General features: G+C 48.6%; 1 protein-coding gene across 1 annotated transcript in view; it reads left to right on the top strand.

The window, feature by feature from the left end:
* The window catches only part of LOC141055902 (uncharacterized), a 38,643-nt gene that overhangs the window by 10,548 nt on the left and 2,574 nt on the right, over positions 1-25,521 (top strand). The window contains exons 2-6 of the mRNA XM_073552618.1: positions 12,660-12,809; positions 12,939-13,118; positions 13,202-13,325; positions 13,406-13,503; positions 13,702-13,792. Of these exons, the coding sequence (XP_073408719.1) occupies positions 12,732-12,809; positions 12,939-13,118; positions 13,202-13,325; positions 13,406-13,503; positions 13,702-13,792 (571 nt within the window). The 5' untranslated portion in view covers positions 12,660-12,731. The remainder of the gene's footprint in view (positions 1-12,659; positions 12,810-12,938; positions 13,119-13,201; positions 13,326-13,405; positions 13,504-13,701; positions 13,793-25,521) is intronic.

Below are 25,521 nucleotides of genomic sequence, written 5' to 3'. Positions count from 1 at the left end.
AGATTCATAATCCAGTTTTGGATTGGAAATCTGTGTCTGTGGTGAGTTGGGGTTGTCGGTGTGCCTTTAGTGAGGCTCCGGTGTTTTCCACCTCTCCTCAGTCGCATGATGTTCCTGATTATTTGGCGGACTTTTATGATGTATTTAGTGAGAATGAGTCTGCGTCTCTGCCTCCTCATAGGAGTTATGACTGTGCAATTGAACTGAGCCCGGGGTGTAAATTTCCCAAGGGTCGGCTCTTCAATTTATCTGTACTCGAGCACGAGGCTATGCGATCCTATATTAAGGAGGCGTTGGAGAAGGGTCATATTAGACCATCCTCGTCACCCTTGGGTGCCGGTTTTTTTTTTGTAGCCAAAAAGGATGGATCATTAAGACCTTGTATTGATTATCGTGCCCTCAACAAAATTACTGTTAAATATCAGTATCCGTTACCCCTGATTTCTGATCTATTCTCCAGAGTTAAAGGTGCTTGCTGGTTTACCAAGCTTGACCTCAGGGGGGCGTATAATCTTATTCGCATTAAGCATGGGGATGAATGGAAGACGGCGTTTAATACTCCGGAGGGACATTTTGAGTACCTGGTGATACCTTTTGGGCTCACTAATGCCCCTTCTGTCTTCCAGTGCTTCATGAACGATATTTTCCGAGATTTTGTCGATAAATTTTTGATTATCTATCTGGATGATATTTTGATCTTCTCCAAGGATTGGGATTCTCATGTGGAACATATTCGGACTGTGTTCCAGATCTTGAGGGAGAATTCCCTGTATGTCAAGGGATCTAAATGCCTTTTTGGAGTACAGAGGATTTCTTTTTTGGGATTTATTTTGTCCCCGTCAACTATTGAAATGGACCCGGCCAAGGTACAGGCCATTCACGATTGGGTTCAGCCCACTTCTTTGAAGGCCCTCCAGAAGTTTTTGGGTTTTGCTAATTTTTATCGGACATTTATAGCAACATTTTCTAGTATTGCCAAGCCATTGACTGAATTGACTAAAAAGGGTGCTGATGTGTTAAATTGGTCTCCGTAGGCGGTTGCTTCCTTTCAGGAGTTGAAGCGAAGATTTACCTCCGCCCCGGTTTTGCGGCAACCTGATGTCTCACTTCCATTCCAGGTAGAGGTGGATGCTTCTGAGATTGGTGCAGGAGCTGTTTTGTCCCAAAAGGATCCTGTAACATCTAAAATGAATCCCTGTGCTTTCTTTTCCCGAAAGTTCTCTCCATCTGAACGTAACTATGATGTGGGGAATAGGGAACTGTTGGCCATGAAATGGGCATTTGAGGAGTGGAGACATTGGTTGGAGGGAGCTAAGCATCAAGTCGTGGTCCTCACTGACCACAAGAATTTGATTTACCTAGAGTCGGCTAAGCGCTTGAACCCTAGACAGGCTAGGTGGGCCTTGTTTTTTACACGTTTTGATTTTGTGGTTTCTTTTCTTCCTGGAACAAAGAATGTCAAGGCAGACACCCTCTCTAGGAGCTTCCTTGCTGATTCTCCTGTGGTGACCAAGCCTGCTACCATCTTAGGCGAAGGGGTAGTTCTTTCTGCCATCTCGCCCGATTTGAGACGTGCTCTGGAAGAGTTCCAGGAGGACAAACCTGAGCGTTGTCCCAGTGGAAAGTTGTATGTTCCTGACCAGTGGAAGAAGAGAGTGATGTCTGAAGTTCATTGCTCTGCTTTGGCTGGTCATCCAGGTATTTTTGGTACTAGAGATCTGGTGAGTTGTTTTTTTTGGTGGCCCTCCTTTTCTCGTGATGTCAGGAATTTTGTGCAGTCCTGTGGGACGTGCTCCCGGTCTAAATCGTGTTCTCGCTCTAGTGGGTTGTTGATGCCTTTGCCTGTCCCCAAGAGGCCATGGACCCATATTTCAATGGATTTCATCTCTGATATGCCTGTCTCTCAGAGGATGACTGTTATTTGGGTGATTTGTGATAGGTTCTCTAAGATGGTTCATCTTGTACCACTCCCTAAGTTGCCGTCTTCCTCTGAGGTGGTGCCCCTGTTTTTACAACAGGTGGTTCGTTTGCACGGGATTCCTGAGAACATTGTATCTGACAGAGGAGTGCAGTTTGTGTCTAGATTTTGGAGAACTTTCTGTTCCAGGCTGGGAATTCAGTTGTCCTTCTCCTCTGCTTTTCACCCTCAGACCAATGGGCAGACAGAGAGAACAAACCAGACCTTGGAGTCATATCTGAGATGTTTTGTTTCTGCTGATCAGGATGATTGGGTTTCATTTTTGCCCTTGGCCTAATTTGCTTTGAATAATAGAGCTAGTTCTGCCACTTTGATGTCACCTTTTTTTTGTAACTTTGGGTTTCATCCTCAATTTTCTTCAGGGCAGGTGGAGCCCTCTGCCTGCCCAGGTGTTGACACTGTGGTGGAGAGAGTGCACCAGATCTGGGACCAAGTGTTGGATAAGTTATCTCTCTCCCAGGAGAAGGCCCAGCGGTTTTCCAACCGACATAGGACCATTGGTCCCCAGTTTAAGGTTGGTGATATGGTGTGGTTATCATCAAAAAATATTGCTATGAAGGTGGCTTCTCCTAAGTTTAAGCCTAGATTTATTGGACCTTACAAGATTGTGGAGATTATTAATCCGGTCTCTTTTCGTTTGGCTCTTCCGGTCACATTTAAAATCCATAATGTGTTCCATAAATCTTTGTTGAAGAGGTTTGTTGAACCTGTTGTTCCGGGGGTGGCACCTCCAGACCCTGTATTGGTTGAAAGTAAAATGGAGTATGAGGTAGAGAAAGTACTGGATTCCCATCTGGCTAGATGGAGACTCCAGTATTTGGTTAAGTGGAAGGGTTATGGTCAGGAGGATAGTTCCTGGGTCTCTGCCTCTGATATTCATGCCAAAAGATTGGTGCGTGCCTTTCATCGGGCTCACCCTGATCGCCCTGGTGGCATAGTTGAGGGTTCGGTGACCCATCCTCAAGGGGGAGGTACTGTTGTGAGTTCATTTTCCCCTTCATTACTGAGGCCCGAGGAACTCCCTCTTCTGGTAAAGAAAGGTAGTGAGCCTGATTGTCAAACACCTGAGGCTGATGATTGTGACTGGCTGAGTGGAGTTACGGACTGGATATAATGCTGCCGACGCCCTTCTGCCCTGCGGGTGATTTCTCTGTGGGATCCTTGGAGACCAGTCTGAATTCCTGCTCCTCCAAAGCTAAGTTTGCTGCTCGGCCTTTTGCTTTTGTACTTTGACTTTGTTTTTGCTTTGTTTTTCTGGATTTCTGCCATTCCCTGCTGGGGTGTGCTGAATTCATTTAGCTCTGTCTTCTGAAAATACCTGAGTGCTGATTCAGTTTTTGAAGCCTAGCTGCTTCAGGGCCTTCTTTATATCAGCTGGTTGGCTTATGTCTTTGATAGGGTTTTGGCAGATTGCAGACAGCAGCCTTCCTGTCCGTTCCTATCTAGGTAGTTTTGAGGCCCCGTCTTTGCTCAGTCTATCTTTCTGTCTGTGTTAGTATTTTCATCTTGCTTCACCGTCATTATATGTTGGGGGCTGCCTATTGCTTTGGGGTCTGCTCTGGGGCAGTTTAGATTTCCCCTTTCTTTCTTTAGGCCTATGTATTTCTCCGGCTGTGATCGAGGGGTCTAGGGCATCTTAGGAACCACCCACGGCTACTGCTAGTTGTGTTGATAGGTTCAGGGGTCTGCAATCTGATAGTTGCCAACTTCTCTGGTTTTCTGGACTTAGCTTGTTTTTCTGCTTTTGCCTCCTACGGTGACTCATTCATAACACAGCGCTGAGTCGATTTGCCCTGACTTGCATACCAATGATCCCTTTAATAGAATCCTGGGGTCAGAATCAGAGCGCTGAGGGATTTTCCCTAACTTCCATACAGGAGATCCCTTTAAGAGAGTCTGGGGTCAGTACCAGGGCATTTGAAGGCAATTGCCCTGACTTCCATACCGGGGATCCCTTTAAGAGAGGCCTGGGGTCAGAACCAGAACGCTGAGTGAAATTGCCCTAACTTCCATACTGGGGATCCCTTTAAGAGAGGCCTGGTGTCAGAACCAAAGTGCTGGAAGGCTTTGCCCTGACTTCCATACCAATGATCCCTTTAATCATACCTCCCAACTTTTGAAGAGAAAGAAGGAAAAAGGTAGCGACGCGCGCAGCGCGGCGCTGCACAATTTAGGCCATGCCCCAACCACACCCATTTCACAACTAGTCACACCCATGTCCACGCCCAACCACACCCATTTAGCATTGCTGATCACACGAACTGGTACTGATGGCACAGTGGCTGGTATTGTGGGCACACTTGCTGGTGCTGTGGGCAAACTGGCTGGTACTAAGGAAAAGAAAGAAAGAAAACAGAGAAAGAAAGGAGAGTGAGAAGGAAAGAAAGAAAGAAGGAACAGAGGGAGAAAGAGAAAGGAAGAACAGAGAGAGAGAAAAAGGGAATGAAAGAAAGAGGGAAAAGAAAGAACAGAGAGAAAGAAAGAGGGGACAGAAAAAAGAACAGAGGGAGAGCGAAAGAAAGAGGAGAAAGAAAGAACAGAGAAAGAAAGAGGGGACAGAAAAAAAACAGAGGGAGAGCGAAAGAAAGAGGGGAAAGAAAGAACAGAGAGAGAGGGGAAAGAAAGAGAGAACAGAGAGAGAAAGAAAGAAAGGGGACAGAAAAAAGAACAGAGAGAAAGAAAGAGGGGAAAGAAAGAACAGAGAAAGAAAGGGGAAAGAAAGAAAGCGAGGAAAGAAAAAAAGAAAGAACAGAGAGAGAGAAACAGAGGAAAGGAAGAACAGAGCGAGAAAGAAAGAGGGGACAGAAAAATAGAACAGAGAGAGAAAGAAGTATAGAAAGAAAGAGGAAGAAAGAGGGGAAAGAAAGAACAGAGAGAGAGAAAGAAAAAGAGAGGGAAAGACAGAACAGAGAATGAGAAAGAAAGAAACAGAAAGAAAGAGATTCTATAAAGATACTATAGCAGCCCGGCTCCCATTGTAATGCCCACCTGAGCCTCCCGGTGCAGGACATATCATGATCCGCTCACGTGGCTGGCATCCCCGATTCCAAGGCGATCCTGCTGTCCGCGCTGTCTGAGGAGGACATGGTGATGGATCTGAAGCATTCCTGGTTCCGTCACAAACTCCTCATGAAAGTGGCTTATTTCCGGTCAGCTTCTAGCATGTCACTTCCGGTGGACCGTCATGTGCGAGTTTTAAAGTGCTCCTCAGGGCTCCACCGTGTACTCTTTTGTGTCTTTGGGAAAAGCCCGCTTTGTATGCCTTGTACACACTTGGCTCCGCTCCGTACACCCCGTACACATATGGCTCCACTCCGTACACACACGGCTCCGCTCCGCATACCCTATACACACGCGGCTCCGCTCCGTACACCAGGTACACACATGATTCCGCTCTGTACGCCTTATACACGCGCGGCTCCGCTCTGTACACCTGCAGCTCCGTACACCTCTTACACGCGCGGCTCCGCTCCGTACACCTCGTACACACGTGACTCCGCTCTGTACACCTCGTACACACGCGGCTCCGCTCCGCACACCTCGTACACACGGCTCCGCACACCTCGTACACACGCGGCTCCGCTTCGTACACCTCACACACACGTGACTCCACTCCGTACACGTGCGGCTCCGCTCCGTACACGCACGGCTCCGCTCCGTATGCCCCGTCCACACGTGGCTCCGTACACCTCGTACACGCGCGGCTCCACTCTGTACACACGCGACTCCGCGCCGTACGCCCTGTACACACGTGGCTCCGCTCGATACGCCCCGTACACGTCATACACACGTGGCTCCGTACACCTCGTACACACGCGGCTCCGCTCAGTACACCACGTCACATGCGGCTCCGCTCCGTACACACGCAGCTCCACTTCGTACACCTCATACACACGTGGCTCCGTACACGCGCGGCTCCGCTCCATACACCTCGTACACGCGTGGCTCCGCTCCGTACACCTCTTACACGCGTGGCTCTGCTCAGTACACATGCGACTCCGCTCCGTACGCCCCGTACACACGTGGCTTCGCCTTGTACACACGTGGCTCCGTACACCTCGTACACATGCGGCTCCGTACACACGCGGATCTGCTCAGTACACCTCTTACACACACAGCTCCGCTCCATCCACCTCGTACACGCTTGGCTCCGCTCCGTACACCTCAAACGCACACAGCTCTGCTACATCCACACTGTAAACCCCTCCTGACCCCACACAGAAACTTACCCCATCCAGCACCATGACAACCAGCACAGCAGAGTCCTGCAGACACGGATGCCCCTGATCATGTGACCCCTGACTCCTCCCCTTCTGTGACCTCATCATAGATCCTGTGCGCACACTGCACAGCCACAGAACTGCTTAGCCACATCATTGCAGGCTGCGGTGGGTCTCTGGGAGGGCGAGGATGGGGTCGGTGCATGGGGGGGCAATGCGGGAAAAATAGGGTCCCGGGCGGGACGGGGTTGGGGGGTGTCAAAAATGGGACTGTCCCACAAGAATCGGACGGTTGAGAGCTATGCTTTAATAGAAGCCTGGGTCAGAATCAGAGCACTGAGGGATTTGCCCTGACTTCCATACCAATGATCCCTTTAATAGAAGCCTGGGATCAGAATCAGAGCACTGAGGGATTTGCCCTAACTTCCATACCGGAGATCCCTTTAAACTGTGTTCCAAATTATTATGCAAAAAGAGTTTAGGAGTGATATGGTTATCATTTTTTTGTTTGTCATTTAAATTCATTGATGGTGATGTGTGTCAGGGCTCTTTATATCACTGAAAGCAATTGCAGATACCTGTGCAAATTAGTTTGGCAGGTGTGTCCAAATAAAGGCAAGACTACTTAAGGCTGTGTGCACATGCTGCGGATTTTGCTGCGGTTCCGCAGTGGTTTTGGCCGCTGCGGACCCGCAGCAGTTTTTGCTGCGGTGTACAGTACCATGATTCCCTATGGGAATCAAAAACCGCAATGCAGACGGTGCAGAATTTTCCGCGCGGATTATCTGCGGTTTTCAATCCACAGAAAGAATTGACATGTCAATTCTTTCTGCGGATTCCCCTCGGTTTGCCATCTCCTCCATTGAGGAGATGAAAAACCGCAGAGCAATCCGCAGGTAAAACCGCAGGTATTTTGACCTGCGGTTTCACCTGCCAATTTTACAAAATCCGCGCGGATGAATCCGCACCTAATCCGCAGCGTGTGCACACAGCCTTAGAAGGCTGTTCCACATTATTATGCAGCCTGCATTTTTTGCCAAAATGGGAAAGAAAAAGGATGTGTCGGCTGCTGAGAAGCAACAAATTGTGGAGAATTTAGGTCAAGGCATGACTACAATCAGCATTGCCAAGACACTTCATCGTGATCATCGCACAATCAAGAAGTATGTCGCTGATTCCCAGCACACACGTGTGCGTGCTGATAAGGAAAAATTGAGGACTCTTTCCAACAGGCAATTGCGTCAGGTTAAAAGAGCAGCTGCAAAAATGCCTTGTCATAGCAGCAGACAAGTTTTTGAAGCTGCTGGTTCCTCCAACGTCCCCCGAACAACAAGATGCAGGGTCCTTCAGAGGGTTGCAGCTGTGCGTAAGCCATCCTGTCGACCACCTCTATCCACTGCACACAAGCAGAAACCGCTCCAGTGGGCCAAACGATACATGAAGACTGACTTCCAAACTGTTTTGTTCACCGATGAGTGCCGTGCAACGCTCAATGGTGCAGATGGATGGAGTGGAGGATGGCTGGTTGATGGACACCCCATGAAAACACGGCTAAGGCGCCAACAAGGAGGAGGTGGAGTAATGTTTTGGGCTGGAATCATGGGGAGAGAGATTGTCGGCCCCTTTAGGATCCCTGAAGGGGTAAAGATGAACTCCATAATCTATGTGGAGTTTCTAAAACAGCACTTCCTGCCATGGTTCAAGAGGAAGAACCGTGCTTTCCGCAGCAAGATCATTTTCATGCATGATAATGCACCGCCTCATGCTGCAAATAACACATCTGCATCTCTGGCTGCTATGGGAGGACAAACTTATGGTGTGGCCACCATCTTCCCCTGACCTCAACCCCATTGAGAATCTCTGGCGCATCATCAAAAGGAGTGTCTATGATGGTGGGAGGCAGTTCACATCTAAGCAACAGCTCTGGGAGGGTATTCTGTCCACATGCAAAACAATTGAAGCACAAACCATCCAAAACTGACAAATTAAATGGACGAGAGAGTTCAGAAGCTTCTTTCCAACAAGGGGTCCTATGTGCAAATGTAACATCACCTAGAATAAAGTTTTGACTTGAAAACTGTTTGATTTCATTTTGTAATAAGCTGATAATGCTTATAACTTCACAATTGACCATTTTTTTGTTCAAAATAAAAATAAAAAAGGTTGAAAACTCTGCTGTGCATAATAATTTGGAACATGCATTTTGAGTGTTTCTTATTTTTAAAAATATACTGTTTTCATAGGCAGTTTGTTCCAAAACATTGCAATTATACTAGAATATTAGATGACTGGAAAATAACAATGACTGCAATTCATATAGGTAATTTAGAGAAAATGTGAGGAAATATTTTTTGCATAATAATTTGGAACACAGTGTAAGCGAGGCCTGGGGTGAGTACCATTGTTTGGGTGCACGTTGGGGCTCGGAAGGGAAGGTGTGATGTTTTGCAATTCAGACTTTGATGGAATGGTCTGCGGGAGTCATGTTGTGTACAGTGGAAATTCCCCACAAGTGACCCATTTTGGGAACTACACCCCTCAAGGAATTTATCTAGAGGCATAGTTTTATAGTAAGGATTATAATGCTTTTGGTTTTACTGGTGTATGAATTTATAATGTGGTGTTATGCGTAAGATATGTGGAGTAGATCAGATTATAAAAGTGTGTTGTGTCAAACGGGTAAAACCTAATTTTATTAATTTGTGGACATGTGGTACGCTTTGAAGCAATCCTTACTTCAAACACCAGGTTTCTCAGGGCAGGTTTCACAATGGTAAATTGTGTCCTTTCGGATTCCCCTATTGGAGCATACTCTGCGCCGTTTTTGTGGTCTTTTCATGTCGAGAAGGGGTTAAAAGGATAAAACTTCACTGAGAGCAGCAGGATGGTGTCTTTAAGGCCTGTTTCACATTTCCGTTTGTTGCCATCAGTCAAAATTCGCCGTTTTGCAAAAAAAACGGATCCGCCATTTTTTTTGACGGATCCTTTTTTTTCCCATTGACTTGCATTAGCGGTGGATTTTGACGGATGGTCATCCGTTGGATCCGTTTTTTGACGGATCCGCCATAATTTCTGGCGTCCGCTGTGTCCAGTGGACGGACAATGAAACGTTTTTTGGCTGCGTAAAAACAGCGGAAAGCAACGGATCCGCCGCTATCCGCCATTCTTTATAATGGTCGCCTATGGGCGGCGGATCCGTTAATGGATCCGCTTTTTTTTTTTTTTTACAATGACCATGCCCAGAAGGATTTTTACACTGAGCATGCCCGGAAGGATTTCATTGAAAGAAATTTAACCCCAAATACCGTTCTGGCGGAATATTCTCTCTCTCGCTCTCTTTTCCTTGGGGAAAGGGGGCAGAAGGCTTAATTAAAGGTGATTAAGTTAAGGTAGAATTCCATATCTTAGACAAACAGGATTTAAGCAAACAATTGTCTATACCAGAGAGGAGACCACAGTGTCACCAAACTGGGAAAGGAGTTCTACAGAGAGCTAAATATGCAGTGCGACAGCAAGGAGTGTGTGGCCCTCATAGCATGGACTTTGAGAGTACTAGTGAGCAGTCGTACCGATGCACCTCAGCCAATGAGGTCCTCAAAAATCAAATGGGAGCTGAGAGTAGCTCTGAAGGGCCGAAGCGACACATCTCAACCCGTATGGTCCCCACAGGAGATGATGGGCCTTTTCATAATGGTTTTCTGACTGTTGAACCTTTTAACAAAATATATATATATACCATCACATGTAACTGGAAAGTTCCTGGCTCTGCATAATGCAGAAGAAGCACTCATCAAGTGTTGTTCCTTCTATCTAATGTACAGGTGCTTCTAACAAAATTAAAAGTTGCAGTTCTGCAATACAAAAAGTGAAACTCATATATTATATTGAGTCATTACAAACAGAGTGATCTATTTCAAGTGTTTATTTCTGTTAATGTTGATGATTATGGCTTATAGCCTATGAAAACCAAAAAGTCATTATCTCAGTAAATTCGAATAATTAACAAAAAAAACACCTGCAAAGGCTTCCTAAGCATTTAAAAAGGTCCCTTAGACTGTTTTAGTAGGCTCCACAATCATGGGGAAGACTGCTGACTTGACAGATGTCCTGAAGGCAGTCACTGTCACACTCCACAAGGAGGGTAAGCCACAAAAGGTCATTGCTAAAGAAGCTGGCTGTTCACAGAGTGCTGAATCCAAGCATATTAATGGAAAGTTGAGTGGAAGGAAAAAGTGTGGTAGAAAAAGGTGCACAAGCAACCGGGATAACCACAGCCTTGAAAGGATTGTTAAGAAAAGGCCATTCAAAAATTTGGGGGAGATTCACAAGGAGTGGACTGCTGCTGGAGTCATTGCTTCAAGAGCCACCACACACAGACGTATCCGGGACATGGGCTACAAGTGTCGCATTCCTTGTTTCAAGCCAGTCACGACCAATAGACTACGCCAGAAGCGTCTTACCAGGGCCGAGGAGAAAAAGAACTGGACTGTTGCTCATTGGTTCAAGGTCTTTTTTTCAGATGAAATCAAGATCCCAGAGTCTGGAGGAAGAGCAGAGAGGCCACAATCCAAGCTGCTTGAGGTCTAGTCTGAAGTTTCCACAATCAGTGATGGTTTGGGGAGCCATGTCTTCTGCTGGTATAGGTCCACTGTGTTTTATCAAGACCAAAGTCAGCGCAGCCATCTACCAGGAAATTTTAGAACACTTCATGCTTCCCTCTGCCGAAAAGCTTTTTAGAGATGAAAATTTCATTGTCCAGCAGGACTTGGCCCCTGTCAACATTGCCAAAAGTACCAATACCTGGTTTAAAAACAACCGTATCACTGTGCTTGATTCGCCAGCAAACCCGCCTGACCTTATCCCCATAGAGAATCTATGGGGTATTGTCAAGAGGAAGAGGAGAGACACCAGACCCAACAATGCAGACGAGCTGAAGGCTGCTATCAAAGCAACCTGGGCTTTCATAACACCTCAGCAGTGCCACAGGCTGATGCCACACTACATTGATGCAGTAAATGATGCAAAAGGAGCCCCAGCCAAGTACATACATTTCAGTAGGCCAACAATTTTGATTTTAAAATAATTTTTCAAGCTGGTGTTATAAAGAATTCTAATTTACTGAGATAATGACTTTTGGGTTTTCGTTGGCTGTAAGCCATAATCATCGACATTAACAGAAATAAACACTTGAAATAGATCACTCTGTTTGTAATGACTATATGTAATATGTGAGTTTCTCTTTTTGTACAGGGTGGGCCATTTATATGGATACATCTGGGTGGGCCATTTATATGGATAAACCTAAATTTAATGGGAATGGTTGGTGATATCAACTTCCTGTTTGTGGCACATTAGTATATAGGAGGGGGAAAAGTTTCAAAATGGGTGGTGACCATGGCCGCCATTTTGAATTGCAACTTTATAAATGGCCCACCCTGTATTATTATTTGGCAGACGGCTATCTCTCCCAACTCCCCCATACACACAAATATTCCAGCTTTTCTGTGGTCTGTATGAGAGAGTCGCCTCCAGAGGAGGATTATCTACAGGAAGAACAAACGGTTTAGCCTCTGAAATTCAGGATGCCAGATCCTTCTCTGCCCTGACATCATTTGTCGGGAGGCCCCCAAATACATTATATAGTCGACCAAACCCCCCGAAATCATGCTTTCATGTACCTTTAGTCTAATGCGTATGGGGGCGTTAAAAGGTATCTTATTGGACGCTGCCTCTGGCCCGGCCTAATAGACCTTCATACATTGCAGGCCCAGACATCGTTATTAGGCATGCTTACATCGAGTACTTGGGGGCAGAGGGCATTTTAATATCTGCTTTTTTTCTGGAGTTTTTCCTGTAATATAGGAAAGTCTAAGGCCAGAAATAAACCCCATAAAACACTATACATTGAGACTTTGGGATCACATAATTTCTGTCTCCGGTGTTTGTGCAAACAAAAAATCTTTTATAAAAGCCTCAAACTTCTGTGTGTGACTCAGACCTGAGATCTAACGTGATAGAAGATTACAGTGCGGGGAAGACGGGAGACCTTCATATAGACGGCCGGTGGTGATGGAGTCAGTGACGGACTCTGGCCAAATATGTTTCTAGAGCCGTAGGAGAAGATGAAGATGTCGTCCTCATCATGAAGTAGTTATTTCTCCTGTCACGTGTAATGAATATCTCCTGCAGTATTGTTAATGCCGATTTCAGTGTTGGGAAATGAGACGAGAATTAGCATTATGGAAGATGAGTCTATGAGGAACGTATTCAGCTGCCGACTCCGGGGGAGAAACTGCTTGTTGTCTGTGGCCTAAATATATAGGTTTTATTAGTAGATGTAAAGACGGAAACTAAATACTGTAAAATAATAAATCTCCACATATGTTTCCTTTATTATCTCCAGTAATTGTATTATTACACAGGATTTTTATGATGTTCCCTCGGCTCATCTTCTCATTCAGGTCTCTACAATATCGGATCCTCTCAGTGAAGATCTTCTATAGAAGAGAATTTTCCTGATTTACCCATCAAAGATGGATATGGACAGAGACAAGATGGTGGAAAAGATATTACACCTCACCCTAGAGATCCTCTTCCGGCTTACTGGAGAGGTGAGAGATTCTGATGACATCACATTACATCATTCTCATCAATGGAACTAACAGAAGGACAGAACTGGAGAGGTGAGGACTCTGGAAATCTCTGTAGTAAGATTTATTAATGTGTCTCTCAATATCCAGGAATACACAGTAGTGAAGAAGACCACTAGTGAGCGCTGTCAGGACCCTGTGTCTGAGGGATGGGGAAGACCCCTGAGCCAAATCACGGGGCCTACACCTCACCCCCTGATGCATGAGGACATCAATGACCAGAAGATCCTAGAACTCACCTACAAGATGATTGAGCTGCTAACTGGAGAGGTGACACTGCAGGGAATGCTGGGATATTATACAGTAATGCTATGAAGGGATCGGGGGGATGACGGTATCATTGTATGTGTCAGGTTCCTATAAGGTGTCAGGATGTCGCCGTCTATTTCTCCATGGAGGAGTGGGAGTATTTAGAAGGACACAAAGATCTGTACAAGGACGTCATGATGGAGTTTCCCCAGCCCCTCACATCACCAGGTAATAGACAGGACTAAATACAAACAGCCTAATATCTGTATGTAAAGAATGAATTCAGTCCCTGTATGTGTTTCCTCCAGATCTATCCAGTAAGAGGACAACACCAGAGAGATGTCCCCGTCCTCTTCTTCCACAGGACTGTAAACAAGAAGATCCCAATGTTCCTCAGTATCATCAGGTAGTTGGAGAGAAGGTGTCAGGAGATCTCCCCTATGATGTGTAGACGGCTGTGAAGGTCTTGTGCTCAGTCTTGTTTTATCCACCAGTATTATATGTTTTATACTTGTGTAATGAGAACGGTGGAGATGGCAGGATTAGATCTGATCATAGATGTGACTTCTCCATCTGTCTGTGACTTTTACAATATTTCTTTCAGGGTGAAGATCTGACCCATATTAATACTACAGTGCCATATGTGAGGGGCAATGAGCGGTGTAAAGAGGAGATTCCTACATATGACTACCTAGGTGAGTAGTAAACACTAAGAACAGAGAAGTCACAGATTATTCTCACTTACTATGGTTACTTTATTGGAGGTGTAGTCTGCGCATATCACAATCATGTGATTATCATTTTGCCTCTAGACCACAACATTCTCCACCAAAAATTGTTCAAAATTGTTTGTGCATTGATAGCTTTTTTTCTGTAAAATTTACAAAATGGAAGATCCACCTAGCCCCTGGGAGTAGAAGACGCTGACCCTTACCTACCCAGATCTGTAAACTACAAAGCCAAATGACAGTGTACATAGAATGTGCTGACAAGTTAGAAAATCATTTGAAAAAAAATATGATGGTCCTTTAAGAGAAAGTGGAGGGTAATGATGCTGTTGGCTTCCTAGAGCCCTGATATCTTATTGGATGAATCTCCCTTCTCTCCCTTCTGTGCTGCTGAATGTCCTCATATGGTCCCTACAAGACTAGGTCCAGGCTTTGTGGTCAAACTTCACTTTCATGATTGACAACATTAAATGAGCAGTGAGGCCAAGTGTGAATTTCTGTACAATAACAACAGAGTTTCCCTTTATCCTGACTTTTCAGTTTCTTTTAAAACCAACTAACTTCATACAGGATTGTGATAAACTACATATAAAACATTTCACCTGTGCCATGATAGATCTCTAAGTTGTGCGTGGCTGCTGGTTGTAATATACATTTACTAGCTTGGCCTGTGCGAAATTTTCACACTTTGGTCGTCGGGGGCGCAGGCAATTTCAGAAAAAGCAAGCTGGTCAAATGTAAATGTATTTCATGAGCTGATGAACACAGACAGGTATTTATATGTGTAGACTGGTAATACAATAAATTGTTTTGTAGAGGCCAAAAAATGTTTTCCGGTTGAGGTGCCACCTGCAGGTCATTGTGTCTTTCTGCAGGTTTATGAAAATCAATGTTTAAACTGTATTTAGTGATAAAATCGTGGATGTGTGGTTTGTTTGGCTGTTTTCTTGCTGAAGGGGGCAAGTTTACCTTTCAAGTGGTGTATCATTTGTGTGCGAGGCTGTTGGCTGTAATATACATGTGTGTATCATGTGTGTGCAGTGCATGTATACAAATGTGTTGGTAGGTGCTTTGGGGTACTGTGGTGCCACCTGCAGGTCATTTTTCCTTACTGCAGGTTTATGAAAATTAAGTTTAAACTGTATTTTGTGATCAAATCGTGGATATTTGGTTTGTTTGGCTGTTTTCTTACTGAAGGGGGCAAGTTTACCTCTCAAATGGTGTATCATTTGTGTGTGTGGGTGCAGTATTGTGCATGGCTGTTGGCTGTAATATACATTTAGTCACACCTGCAGGAGATGTGTTGGCATGGCTCGAGCTCTGATTTCATATATTCACTCCACGTCAGAAATGACATAATGTTTTCAGTTCTAAAGGATTCGGATTACTGCACAATCTCTCCTGAAATGGGGTCACTAATACTTTCTCTACTCTTCTGGTCAGGACTCATATTAGCTCCAATGGACCACCATAAATGAGCTCAGCTCCAGTTGGAGCTCTCCCCTCAAACATACATTGTTGTTGGAGGTGGAACATGTTGTTTAATTTTTTTAATGTATTTTTACAGGTTCAATCAATATGATACTGTAAGGGGGTGAAGAGGAAAAAGAACCTAAAAGGGGTTACCTCTCCTGCTCTGTGTCCGGAACCACCTAGCCAGACAGCAGGGTTGCCGGGGGAAACTGAACCATGTGACAGTGGGGGGCAGTGACCAAAGGAAAGGGGTGTTGGACAGGAAGCTGTGCAGGGTGAGGGCGTGAAAGCAGAGCACGCGAGAGACAGAGCAGAGCGCGCGGGACAAAGAGCAGGCTGCAGCACTGCGCACACAGAGAGAGAGAACTCCCCGTCAAAGGACTGAGACTGAAGGACAAGGCGTTGAGAGTGCCGTATGTGACTACGTGGACTCGGTAGCCTCCGTGACTAGAGGAGACTTCCCCCTGACAGTGCAGAGACTGACACAAGCACGCAGTCCCGAGGACCGCAATGACAAGCCGGAGCCCCTGAGTGTGGTAAAGAGATTTCATAGTGTGCGCAGCATTGTTCCTGTGGAGAGACAGACGGGGTATCATACAGAGACTCAGAGCAGGGGAGACTCAGGTTCGCATCGTCTCCCTGCTCCTTGCTTTAACCCCTAGAGGTCCCAACTTCATTCAGAGTAGAGACTTTAGAAACTGCAGGCGCCGCTGTTGGTGCCAACGTGGGAGAAGTAGACTCTTCAATCAAGCTTTCCCCGGACTGATAAGTTATAATTATCTGAGTTTAACCGTTTCAACGCTGCATAATTGTTTTATTGCATGCTCCAGTTTCATTGTGCTGCTTTACTGTTTTACACTGTCACATTTAACCCCCTACTGCTCCTCCCTGCATGGAGAGAAAAATCCCTGTAAATAATCCTTTAACTCTTGGTCTGTCTCAGATACGTGGCGACATCCTCAGTACCTGCAGTTTATTACAAGTGATGTAGTCGTCAGGATGTCACACATCGGCGCAGACCAAGCAGTTGGGGGAGGCCCCAGGTCTAGCATCTCCCTGGGAGCCATGTTAAATAATTTGCCAAAATTCTCTGGGAACAATTTTATGTTGTGGAGTTGGACGGAGCACATTCGAGGGATGATGTGGATGCACCCCATGACACCGGCCCTGGAGGTAGAGATAGCAGTGATGGCCCTAGAGGGGGAGGCATGGGACTCTGTTATGCTTAGACCCCCCCAGACGAGAGATACCCTGGATAAAGTTCTACATATACTTGAGGAGACGCATGGGGACCCCACAGGGGAGCTGCACATACGACTGTTTCACAGGGTTCAAAGAGAGGAGGAGACCATGACGCAGTTTATGAATGCCCTGCAGGAACTCCATACTGCCATTGTTCGGAAGGGTGGCATAGGCGTAGGGCCGATTGATGTTGTGCTCAGAGACCAGCTGGTGACAGGTTTGAGTGGCATGATAATGAAGCAGGCCCTGCGAGAGCGCATGCGGGTAAAGCCAGGCATGACTTTCTCCGTGGTTGTGAGTGAGGCACGCACGAGTAGGAGCAGGGAGTGATAGTGCCGGTGGGGAAGGTATGGAGCGGGGAGGTAGCTGCCACCATGTCCACTGACCCCCAATGGGTGGAAGACTTGAAGGAAATTAAGCAGATTCATGAAGAAATGGCTGAATCCAAGAGAAGCCCTGCTTGTAGAGTCCAGTCCACCTGTGCGAGACAGAGAGACCGCCCCCCACCGTGAGACTAGTGTCACTCGGCAAAGAGGACCACCCACATGTTACAACTGCGGAGAACCCGGTCATATTGCTCGGTGGTGCACTCGGCGGAGCCGACCTTCCCAGCGTCATCCATTAAACTAGATGGCTCCGAGCACGGGGGACGCTGCCCAGAGCCTGAAAATGTGAGTATCGAAATCCCACCAGCCTCGTTTCCACGTGTCCCTTGGTCTGGGCCGAGATGAATGGACGAGTAGTACGTTACCTAGTAGACACTGGCTCTCAGGTAACGACCATGCCTGAAGGATATTTCCACCGACACTTCACGGAGGTGCTGCTGCCAGAATGGGGCCTGGTGATTAAGCTCACAGCGGCTAACCACTTACCCATCCCGGTCACAGGGGTGGTATGGATGCCCATAGTGGTCTGCGGTAAGGATGTAGGGAGAAAAGGAGTAGTGCTGGTGGATGGAGAAGTGGCCAAAGACCATACCGTAACCTTGGGCATGAATGTGCTTAAAGATCTCAGGAGCCTTCTCATCAGCGAGTCCCCAAACCAGTTCCTGCAGCAATGGAGCATCCATACCCCTCAAAGGAGGGTCTTCCAGCAACTGATAAGGACAGCTCAGGCCCAGGAAACCTACAGTGATGGGAAGTTACTTGGCAAAATAATCGTGCCCGCTTCTGTCAACCGAGTGTTGCCCCCTGAACAGACTGTGCTTCCCTTGCCTGTCCGGGCTGGTATCCCTCTGGTGGGGGTTGAAGTACAAGTTGAACCCAGCAATGCTGACCAGCTACCATCGGGAATATTAGTCGCACGGACACTGGCTACGGTGCAGAATGGGACTGTCCTTGTGCGCTGTGTAAATTTGGGAGAGGATGGCGTGAAGTGGCCCACATCCTAGGCATGCCTGATGAATTAGTTCCATTTGAAGCAGTACAGCTGACTGTGAAGCCGGAAGATCCATGGTTGGTGACTGTAGATGCTGAAATGACCCCGAACCCCCATTGCTGAAGAAGGGGCGATGGATACTGGAACACATGCGGGCAGAACTCTTGAAACTGACCAACAGGTTCCCCGGGTGGAGTCTCTGCTAGGAAAGTACCAGGATGTGTTTGCAAAACATGAAGACGATTTTGGGCACACCACTGCAATAACACACAGGATACCCATCAGGGATGCGGCGCCTATCAGGGAAAGATACCATCAGATACCCCCACAAATGTACCAGAAGGTGAAGGGGATGCTGTCACAAATGTTGAAGAAGGGTGTAATATGTGTGAGCCAGAGTCCGTGGGCCGCCCCCATTGTCCTGGTACGGAAGAAGGACGGGACTTTACGCTTCTGTGTGGACTATCGTTGGCTAAACGCGTGTACAGTGCAGGATTCGTATCCATTGCCGAGAATAGAGGAGTCCCTGTCTGCGTTAAGAAATGCCAGATACTTTTCTACACTTGACTTGGCCAGTGGTTATTGGCAGGTACCAATGTCCGAGCAAGACCGAGCCAAGACGGTTTTCATTCTTCCGATGGGATTGTATGAGTTCAATCGCATGCCATTCGGTCTGGCCAATGCCCCAGGAACGTTTCAATGTCTCATGGAAAGATGTTTAGGGGACCTGAACTTTGAAGCTACCCTGATCTATCTGGATGACATCATTATCTTTGCCCCCACCTTCGACGAACATCTATGGAGACTGGAGCAGGTTCTGAGTCTATATTTAAGACATTTCAGCTCTGCAATATTATAAAATGTTTTCTTTAAATTAGAATTATTTATTAGTGTAATTTATTCCACAGCGCTTTACATGTGAAAAGGGGTGCATATAATAAGAGTACAGTAATCTTAAACTGTAGAAGTCACTGACTAGTACAGGAGGAGAGCGCACCATGCCCTCGAGGGCTCACAATCTACAAATTTATATGTCCAATATTTCTTCTTGAAACTCATCTGACAGAAAATATTGACAATCTCAACTAGCGTAAGGGCCAAGAGCCACCAAGCCACATACATTAATTATCCCAGATAATAGGAAACAGATGGACCTGTCTGGTACCATGGCAGGATTAAGAAGGGAAGGAGAGCCATTTACCTATTTGAATGCAGATCTTGCTTGAATAGTTTGCAGGCACAATGCAATGGTGGCAGTGTTCATGGAGGCCTTCTTTTGAGCTGCCAGGTGACCACAAACAGGCTTGGCACTACCTATTTAATTTTCCAGATCCCAGGGATTGTCTTGCTCGTCATCCTTTAACCCCTTTCCATGGATCTGGACTTACACAGAGACCTCTAGGCTTGTGCCGCAGTGTTACTTGCTGTTCTGTGGTGCGAGATGGCAAAAAAAACTGTCAGATAGCCGGGTCAGGACAAGGAGAGCAGAGAAAATACAACATCAGAAGATGCAAAAGTAGTCAGTAAGCGAAAACAAATACACAAGCCAGGATCTGAGCACAAAGGGCTGAACCAGTGGAGAACAAGGCTGTATCTGGCAGCTTCCGGCAATATGCTTCCAGCTTTAGTAGGGTGTGGTGCTTTCAAATAGGCTGAAGCAGAGAGAAGATTACTTAATATGGACAACACACACACCCATAATGCCAGACTGGATGGTACTATGGTAGTGGCTGGACAGAGCCTGTGCCACCCAGAGCTTCTGGTACCAACGTCTCCTCCATTACCAGTGTTGCGTGCAGAATGAATAAGGTGTCTCCTGGTGACAGAAGTAGATGTCACAGGAGCAGATCCCAGAGATAAGCTGTGACATCGGCGGCCGTGCCCGCCGATGCCCCTTCTGCGGCGGTGCCCGCCGCAGCGTCCCCTCACCTGCGCTCTCCTGTCCACGCGCACTTCCGCTCTGGTCTCCGCTCTGCTGCGGGTAACCGCGCCGGCCTTAGGCCGCGCACGCGCGTTCCCCCGCTCTCTTCTGCTAGTAGGGGGCGTCGCTGAGGGGCGGGTCTGTAGGACGTACTTCCGGGTTCTGGATATATCAGGCGTCCGCTCTATTCTGAGGGCGCCTGGTGATTGTGTGTGACTTCCTGCACCCATCGGCCCATACCTACTCTAGTGAATCCTGCCTATCCTTTTGCTGTCTTCCCCTGTGTGCTCTGTGGCCTGCTCCACTTCCGTCTGTCTGTCTCTGCCCTGTTCCCCCTCTCCGATCCTCCTCCTGTGGACTCCTGGCCAGTATTTTCCGCTATCCCATCCTGCCTGCCTGTCCATCGAGCCGTCCCTCCTGGCACCGGCTGTCGCGGTTCTGCCCCCTGCGGTCCTGCCCCTAACGATCCCTGTACAGGGGTCGGTCTTCACCAGGTGCGCTCGGCCCAGGGGCTCCTGATCCACGACCCAGAGGGTCCACTCTTGGACGTATTAGACCAGAGTTGTCACAGTATCACCAGGCCATGGATCCCGCCGGTGCCGCGGCCGCCACACAAAAGGAATTACTTTTCCTTCGAGAAAATCAGACCCGGATAATGTCCTTTATGAAGTCTATGGACACCCGGCTATCCGCCCTGCAGACCTCAGACCCCGGGCACGCCCCCCTCCTGGTCAGCCTCCAGCAGGAGCTCGCGCAGCAGCGCGACGCTCAATCCCACATCTTAAGTTACATGGCATCCGTGGATGATCGATTGCTTGCTCTGCAATCCTCTGCAGCCGCAGCAACTTCCCCCCGAGACGTAGTCTCTGCCCCGTCTCCCCGTCTGGGTAAACCCCCCAGGTACAGCGGAGACCCTAAGTTATGCCGTGGTTTTCTGAATCAATGCAGGCTACATTTTGAGCTAGCCCCCCTTCAGTATCCTACTGACCGCGCCAAGGTGGCGTTCATTGTGTCCCATCTCGAGGGTGAGGCCCTGTCCTGGGTGAATCCCTTGTGGGAGAGGGATGACCCCGTAGTGTCGAGCATTCAGACCTTCTTGGAAACCTTTCGCAAGGTATTCGATGAACCGGGTCGCTTAGCATCCACCACGGAGGCCCTTTTTAACCTCCGCCAGGGTTCCCTCACAGTGGGGCAATACGCCATCCGCTTTCGGACCCTCTCTTCAGAGTTGGGGTGGAACAATGAGGCTCTTGTGGGAGCCTTTTGGAGAGGCCTCTCCAGTGAGATCAAGGATGAGCTTGCCGGGCGAGACACCCCCACCACTCTGGAGGACCTTATTTCGCTGGCCACTCGTATTGATCTACGCTTTCAGGAGCGCGCTCGAGAGGCGGTCGGAGAGAGAAGGTCCTTTAGGCTGTACCAGGCTCCTGTCCCTCGTTTCCCTGCATCTCCTGTTAGTACCGCTCCTGAGCCAATGCAGATTGATCGTGTCAGACTGTCCGAGCAGCGGCGCAGGGAGAGGATGACCAAGGGACTCTGCCTGTACTGCGGAGGTGCCAACCATTTTGTGCGTTCTTGTCCGGAGAAGCCAGAGAGGTCGGGAAATGCCTCCACCTAGGTCAGGTAAGAGAGGACCCCCTAGGTGATCAAAATTCCTCTCTCCCCCTTACCCTTTCAGCTTTGATAATTGCAGGTCGGGAGCGTGGATCTGTGGAGGCGTATGTGGACTCGGGTGCTGCTGGTAATTTCATCCGCCAGGAGGAGGTTGATAAACTCCGGATGCCGGTGAATGTATTGAGGAACCCTCGTGCTATTTCCTCCGTTGATGGTAAACCTTTACCCGGACTCATCACCACGGTTACCGTCGAAGTAGACCTTCAAATCGGAGCACTCCACCTCGAGAGGATAGCCTTTTATGTCCTGCCACAACTAGCCCATGCTATTCTTCTAGGGCTACCCTGGCTCAGACGGCACGAGCCGGTGATTGACTGGCGCTCTGGGGAAGTTCTCCGTTGGGGGCACTCCTGCCAGGAGCACTGCCTACGGGCTCTCACTCGTCCCCGTCCATGCTCGAAGCCTGCCGACCTTCCGGGTCTTCCCGCACCCTATCACACGTATGCTGATGTGTTCAGCAAAAAGGAGGCGGACTCCTTACCACCTCATCGCTCCTATGACTGCCCTATCGACCTGGTCCCCGGAGCCACCCCTCCCAGAGGGAGAACTTATCCTCTATCCCCAGCAGAGACCACGGCTATGACGGAATACATACAGGAGAATCTGGCCAAGGGGTTCATCCGGAAATCCTCGTCCCCTGCGGGCGCAGGTTTCTTCTTCGTTCGGAAGAAAGATGGGTCCCTGCGACCCTGTATTGATTACCGGGGCCTGAACAACATCACTGTTAAAAACCGGTACCCGCTCCCGCTGATTCCAGAACTCTTCGACCGGCTGAGGGGGGCCAGAATCTTCACGAAGTTGGATCTGCGGGGAGCTTACAACTTAATCCGAATCCGAGCGGGGGACGAGTGGAAGACTGCCTTCAATACTCGGGACGGCCATTATGAATACTTGGTCATGCCGTTCGGTCTCTGCAATGCTCCGGCGGTGTTTCAGGAATTCGTAAATGAGGTATTCCGGGACCTACTCTATTCCTGCGTGGTGGTGTATTTGGATGATATCCTCGTTTTCTCGGCCGATCTCTCCTCCCATCGGAGAAGTGTACGCATGGTCCTGCAGCGCCTTCGAGAAAATCGTCTTTACGCCAAGATTGAGAAGTGCCTCTTCGAGCAAACAGCGTTACCTTTCTTGGGATATATCATCACGGATTCCGGCCTAAAGATGGATCCGGAGAAGCTGTCCGCGGTACTCCAGTGGCCTCGTCCAGTTGGCATAAAGGCCATCCAGCGTTTCCTCGGCTTCGCTAACTATTACCAACAGTTTGTACCCCACTTTTCTACAGTCACCAAGCCCATCACGGTCCTGACCCGGAAGGGGACGAAGTCTAACGACTGGTCTTCCGAAGCCGAGGACGCCTTCCTTGCCCTGAAACGCTCTTTTGCCTCTGCTCCGATCCTACACCGCCCAGTGGCCAGTAGGCCCTTCATCCTGGAAGTTGATGCCTCCTCCACTGGAGCTGGGGCGGTCCTTTCCCAACAGGCTCCATCCGGACGTCTAGTCCCCTGCGGGTTCTTCTCCAAATCCTTTTCTCCTGCGGAGTGCAACTACTCCATTGGGGACCGGGAATTGTTGGCCATTAAGATGGCGCTGGACGAATGGCGATATCTGCTCGAAGGGGCAGTGCATCCCTTTACTACCTTCACGGACCACAAGAACTTGGCCTACCTGCAATCTGCCCAGAGACTCAACTCCAGACAAGCCAGGTGGGCCCTGTATTTTTCCCGTTTTGAGTTTAAGCTCCACTTCCGGCCCGGCAGTAAGAACATCAAAGCTGATGCGCTTTCCAGGTCCTTGCAGCCACCTGAAAAGGAGGAGGATCCATCATATATTATCGAGCCGGCTAAAGTTATCTCCGTGGCCCCTGTGAGATTCTCTACTCTTCCGCCTGGCAGGACCTTCGTTCCTTCGAACAAACGTCTGGAAGTGCTGCGCTGGGGGCATTCCTCCAAGGTTGCTGGGCACGTTGGGATTAAGAAGACCCTTTTGCTTCTCTCCCGGTATTACTGGTGGCCCTCTCTCCACCAGGACGCAAAGGACTTTGTAGCCTCCTGCAGGACCTGTGCTCAGAACAAGGTTCCAAGGACTCTGCCCTCCGGTCTCCTTCATCCATTGCCTGTGCCAGAGGCCCCTTGGCAGCAAATCGCCATGGATTTCGTGACTGATCTGCCTCGCTCTGCTGGATGTACTACCATCTTAGTCGTCGCAGACCGCTTCTCCAAGATGGCCCACTTCATTCCCTTGTCCGGACTGCCATCTGCTCCGAAGTTGGCCGAGATCTTTATCCACCAGGTTTTCAGGCTGCATGGTCTTCCTCTACGAATCGTGACCGATCGAGGGGTCCAGTTTACCTCCCGATTCTGGAGGGCTCTCTGTCGGCTCCTGGGCACGTCTCTCGACTTCTCCTCAGCGTATCACCCGCAAACCAATGGCCAAGTGGAACGGATTAACCAAATTTTGACTACCTACTTACGCCACTTTTCTAACGCCCATCAGGATAATTGGGTCTCACTCCTACCTTGGGCAGAATTCGCTCATAATAATCATCCCAGCGAATCAACGTCCAAGACGCCGTTCTTTGTGGTAACTGGGCTAAATCCTGGGGTTCCGTTGCCCTTTTCCGCATCGTCTGGAGTTCCTGCAGCAGATACTCTCGCCAAGGAATTTTCGCAAATTTGGAGGGAGACCAGGGAGGCGCTCGAGGTAGCCAGCATCCGAATTAAGAAACACGCAGACAAGAGACGAAGGGATCTACCCCCATACCATCCCGGGGACAAAGTCTGGCTTTCTACCAAACATATCCGCCTAAAAGTCCCTGCTTACAAGTTAAGTCCTCGATACATCGGGCCTTTTGAAATACTTGGGCGCATTAACGAAGTAGCCTACAAATTGAGGTTGCCGGCATCGCTCCGGGTCCCTAACGCCTTCCATGTCTCGCTCCTTAAACCTGTAGTTTTGAATCGGTTCCAACCAACCTACATGTCCCCTCCTTCGCCAATTTGTTCGGACGATGTCTTTGAAGTAAAGGACATTTTGGCCATGAAAAGGGTCAAGGGTAAAACTCTTTTTCTTATCGACTGGAAGGGTTTTGGTCCAGAGGAGAGGTCCTGGGAGCCCCGAGAGAATGTCGATGCCCCCCTTATCATGAAAAGATTTCTGACCAACCTCAGAAGGGGAGGACATATGGGGGGGGGTACTGTGACATCGGCGGCCGTGCCCGCCGATGCCCCTTCTGCGGCGGTGCCCGCCGCAGCGTCCCCTCACCTGCGCCCTCCTGTCCACGCGCACTTCCGCTCTGGTCTCCGCTCTGCTGCGGGTAACCGCGCCGGCCTTAGGCCGCGCACGCGCGTTCCCCCGCTCTCTTCTGCTAGTAGGGGGCGTCGCTGAGGGGCGGGTCTGTAGGACGTACTTCCGGGTTCTGGATATATCAGGCGTCCGCTCTATTCTGAGGGCGCCTGGTGATTGTGTGTGACTTCCTGCACCCATCGGCCCATACCTACTCTAGTGAATCCTGCCTATCCTTTTGCTGTCTTCCCCTGTGTGCTCTGTGGCCTGCTCCACTTCCGTCTGTCTGTCTCTGCCCTGTTCCCCCTCTCCGATCCTCCTCCTGTGGACTCCTGGCCAGTATTTTCCGCTATCCCATCCTGCCATCCTTGTTCTGCCTGCCTGTCCATCGAGCCGTCCCTCCTGGCACCGGCTGTCGCGGTTCTGCCCCCTGCGGTCCTGCCCCTAACGATCCCTGTACAGGGGTCGGTCTTCACCAGGTGCGCTCGGCCCAGGGGCTCCTGATCCACGACCCAGAGGGTCCACTCTTGGACGTATTAGACCAGAGTTGTCACATAAGCCCTAACATGACAAAATGGCAGCATACCAAAGCAGTAGAAATCTTCATAAAGTGACTGCATTTTGAAAATGATTCACTGAGGGATATAAATCTTTAGAAGTAGTTACTATTTTGACTCCACAGGCACTTTCCTGAAATTAGCACGCATGTTGGAGAGTGAAAATTGCA

The sequence above is a fragment of the Dendrobates tinctorius genome, unplaced genomic scaffold, assembly GCF_039654945.1.
Source record: "Dendrobates tinctorius isolate UK_male_01 unplaced genomic scaffold, ASM3965494v1 ptg000192l, whole genome shotgun sequence".
Lineage (NCBI taxonomy): Eukaryota > Metazoa > Chordata > Amphibia > Anura > Dendrobatidae > Dendrobates > Dendrobates tinctorius.
This window is presented reverse-complemented; position numbering and strand designations above follow the sequence as displayed.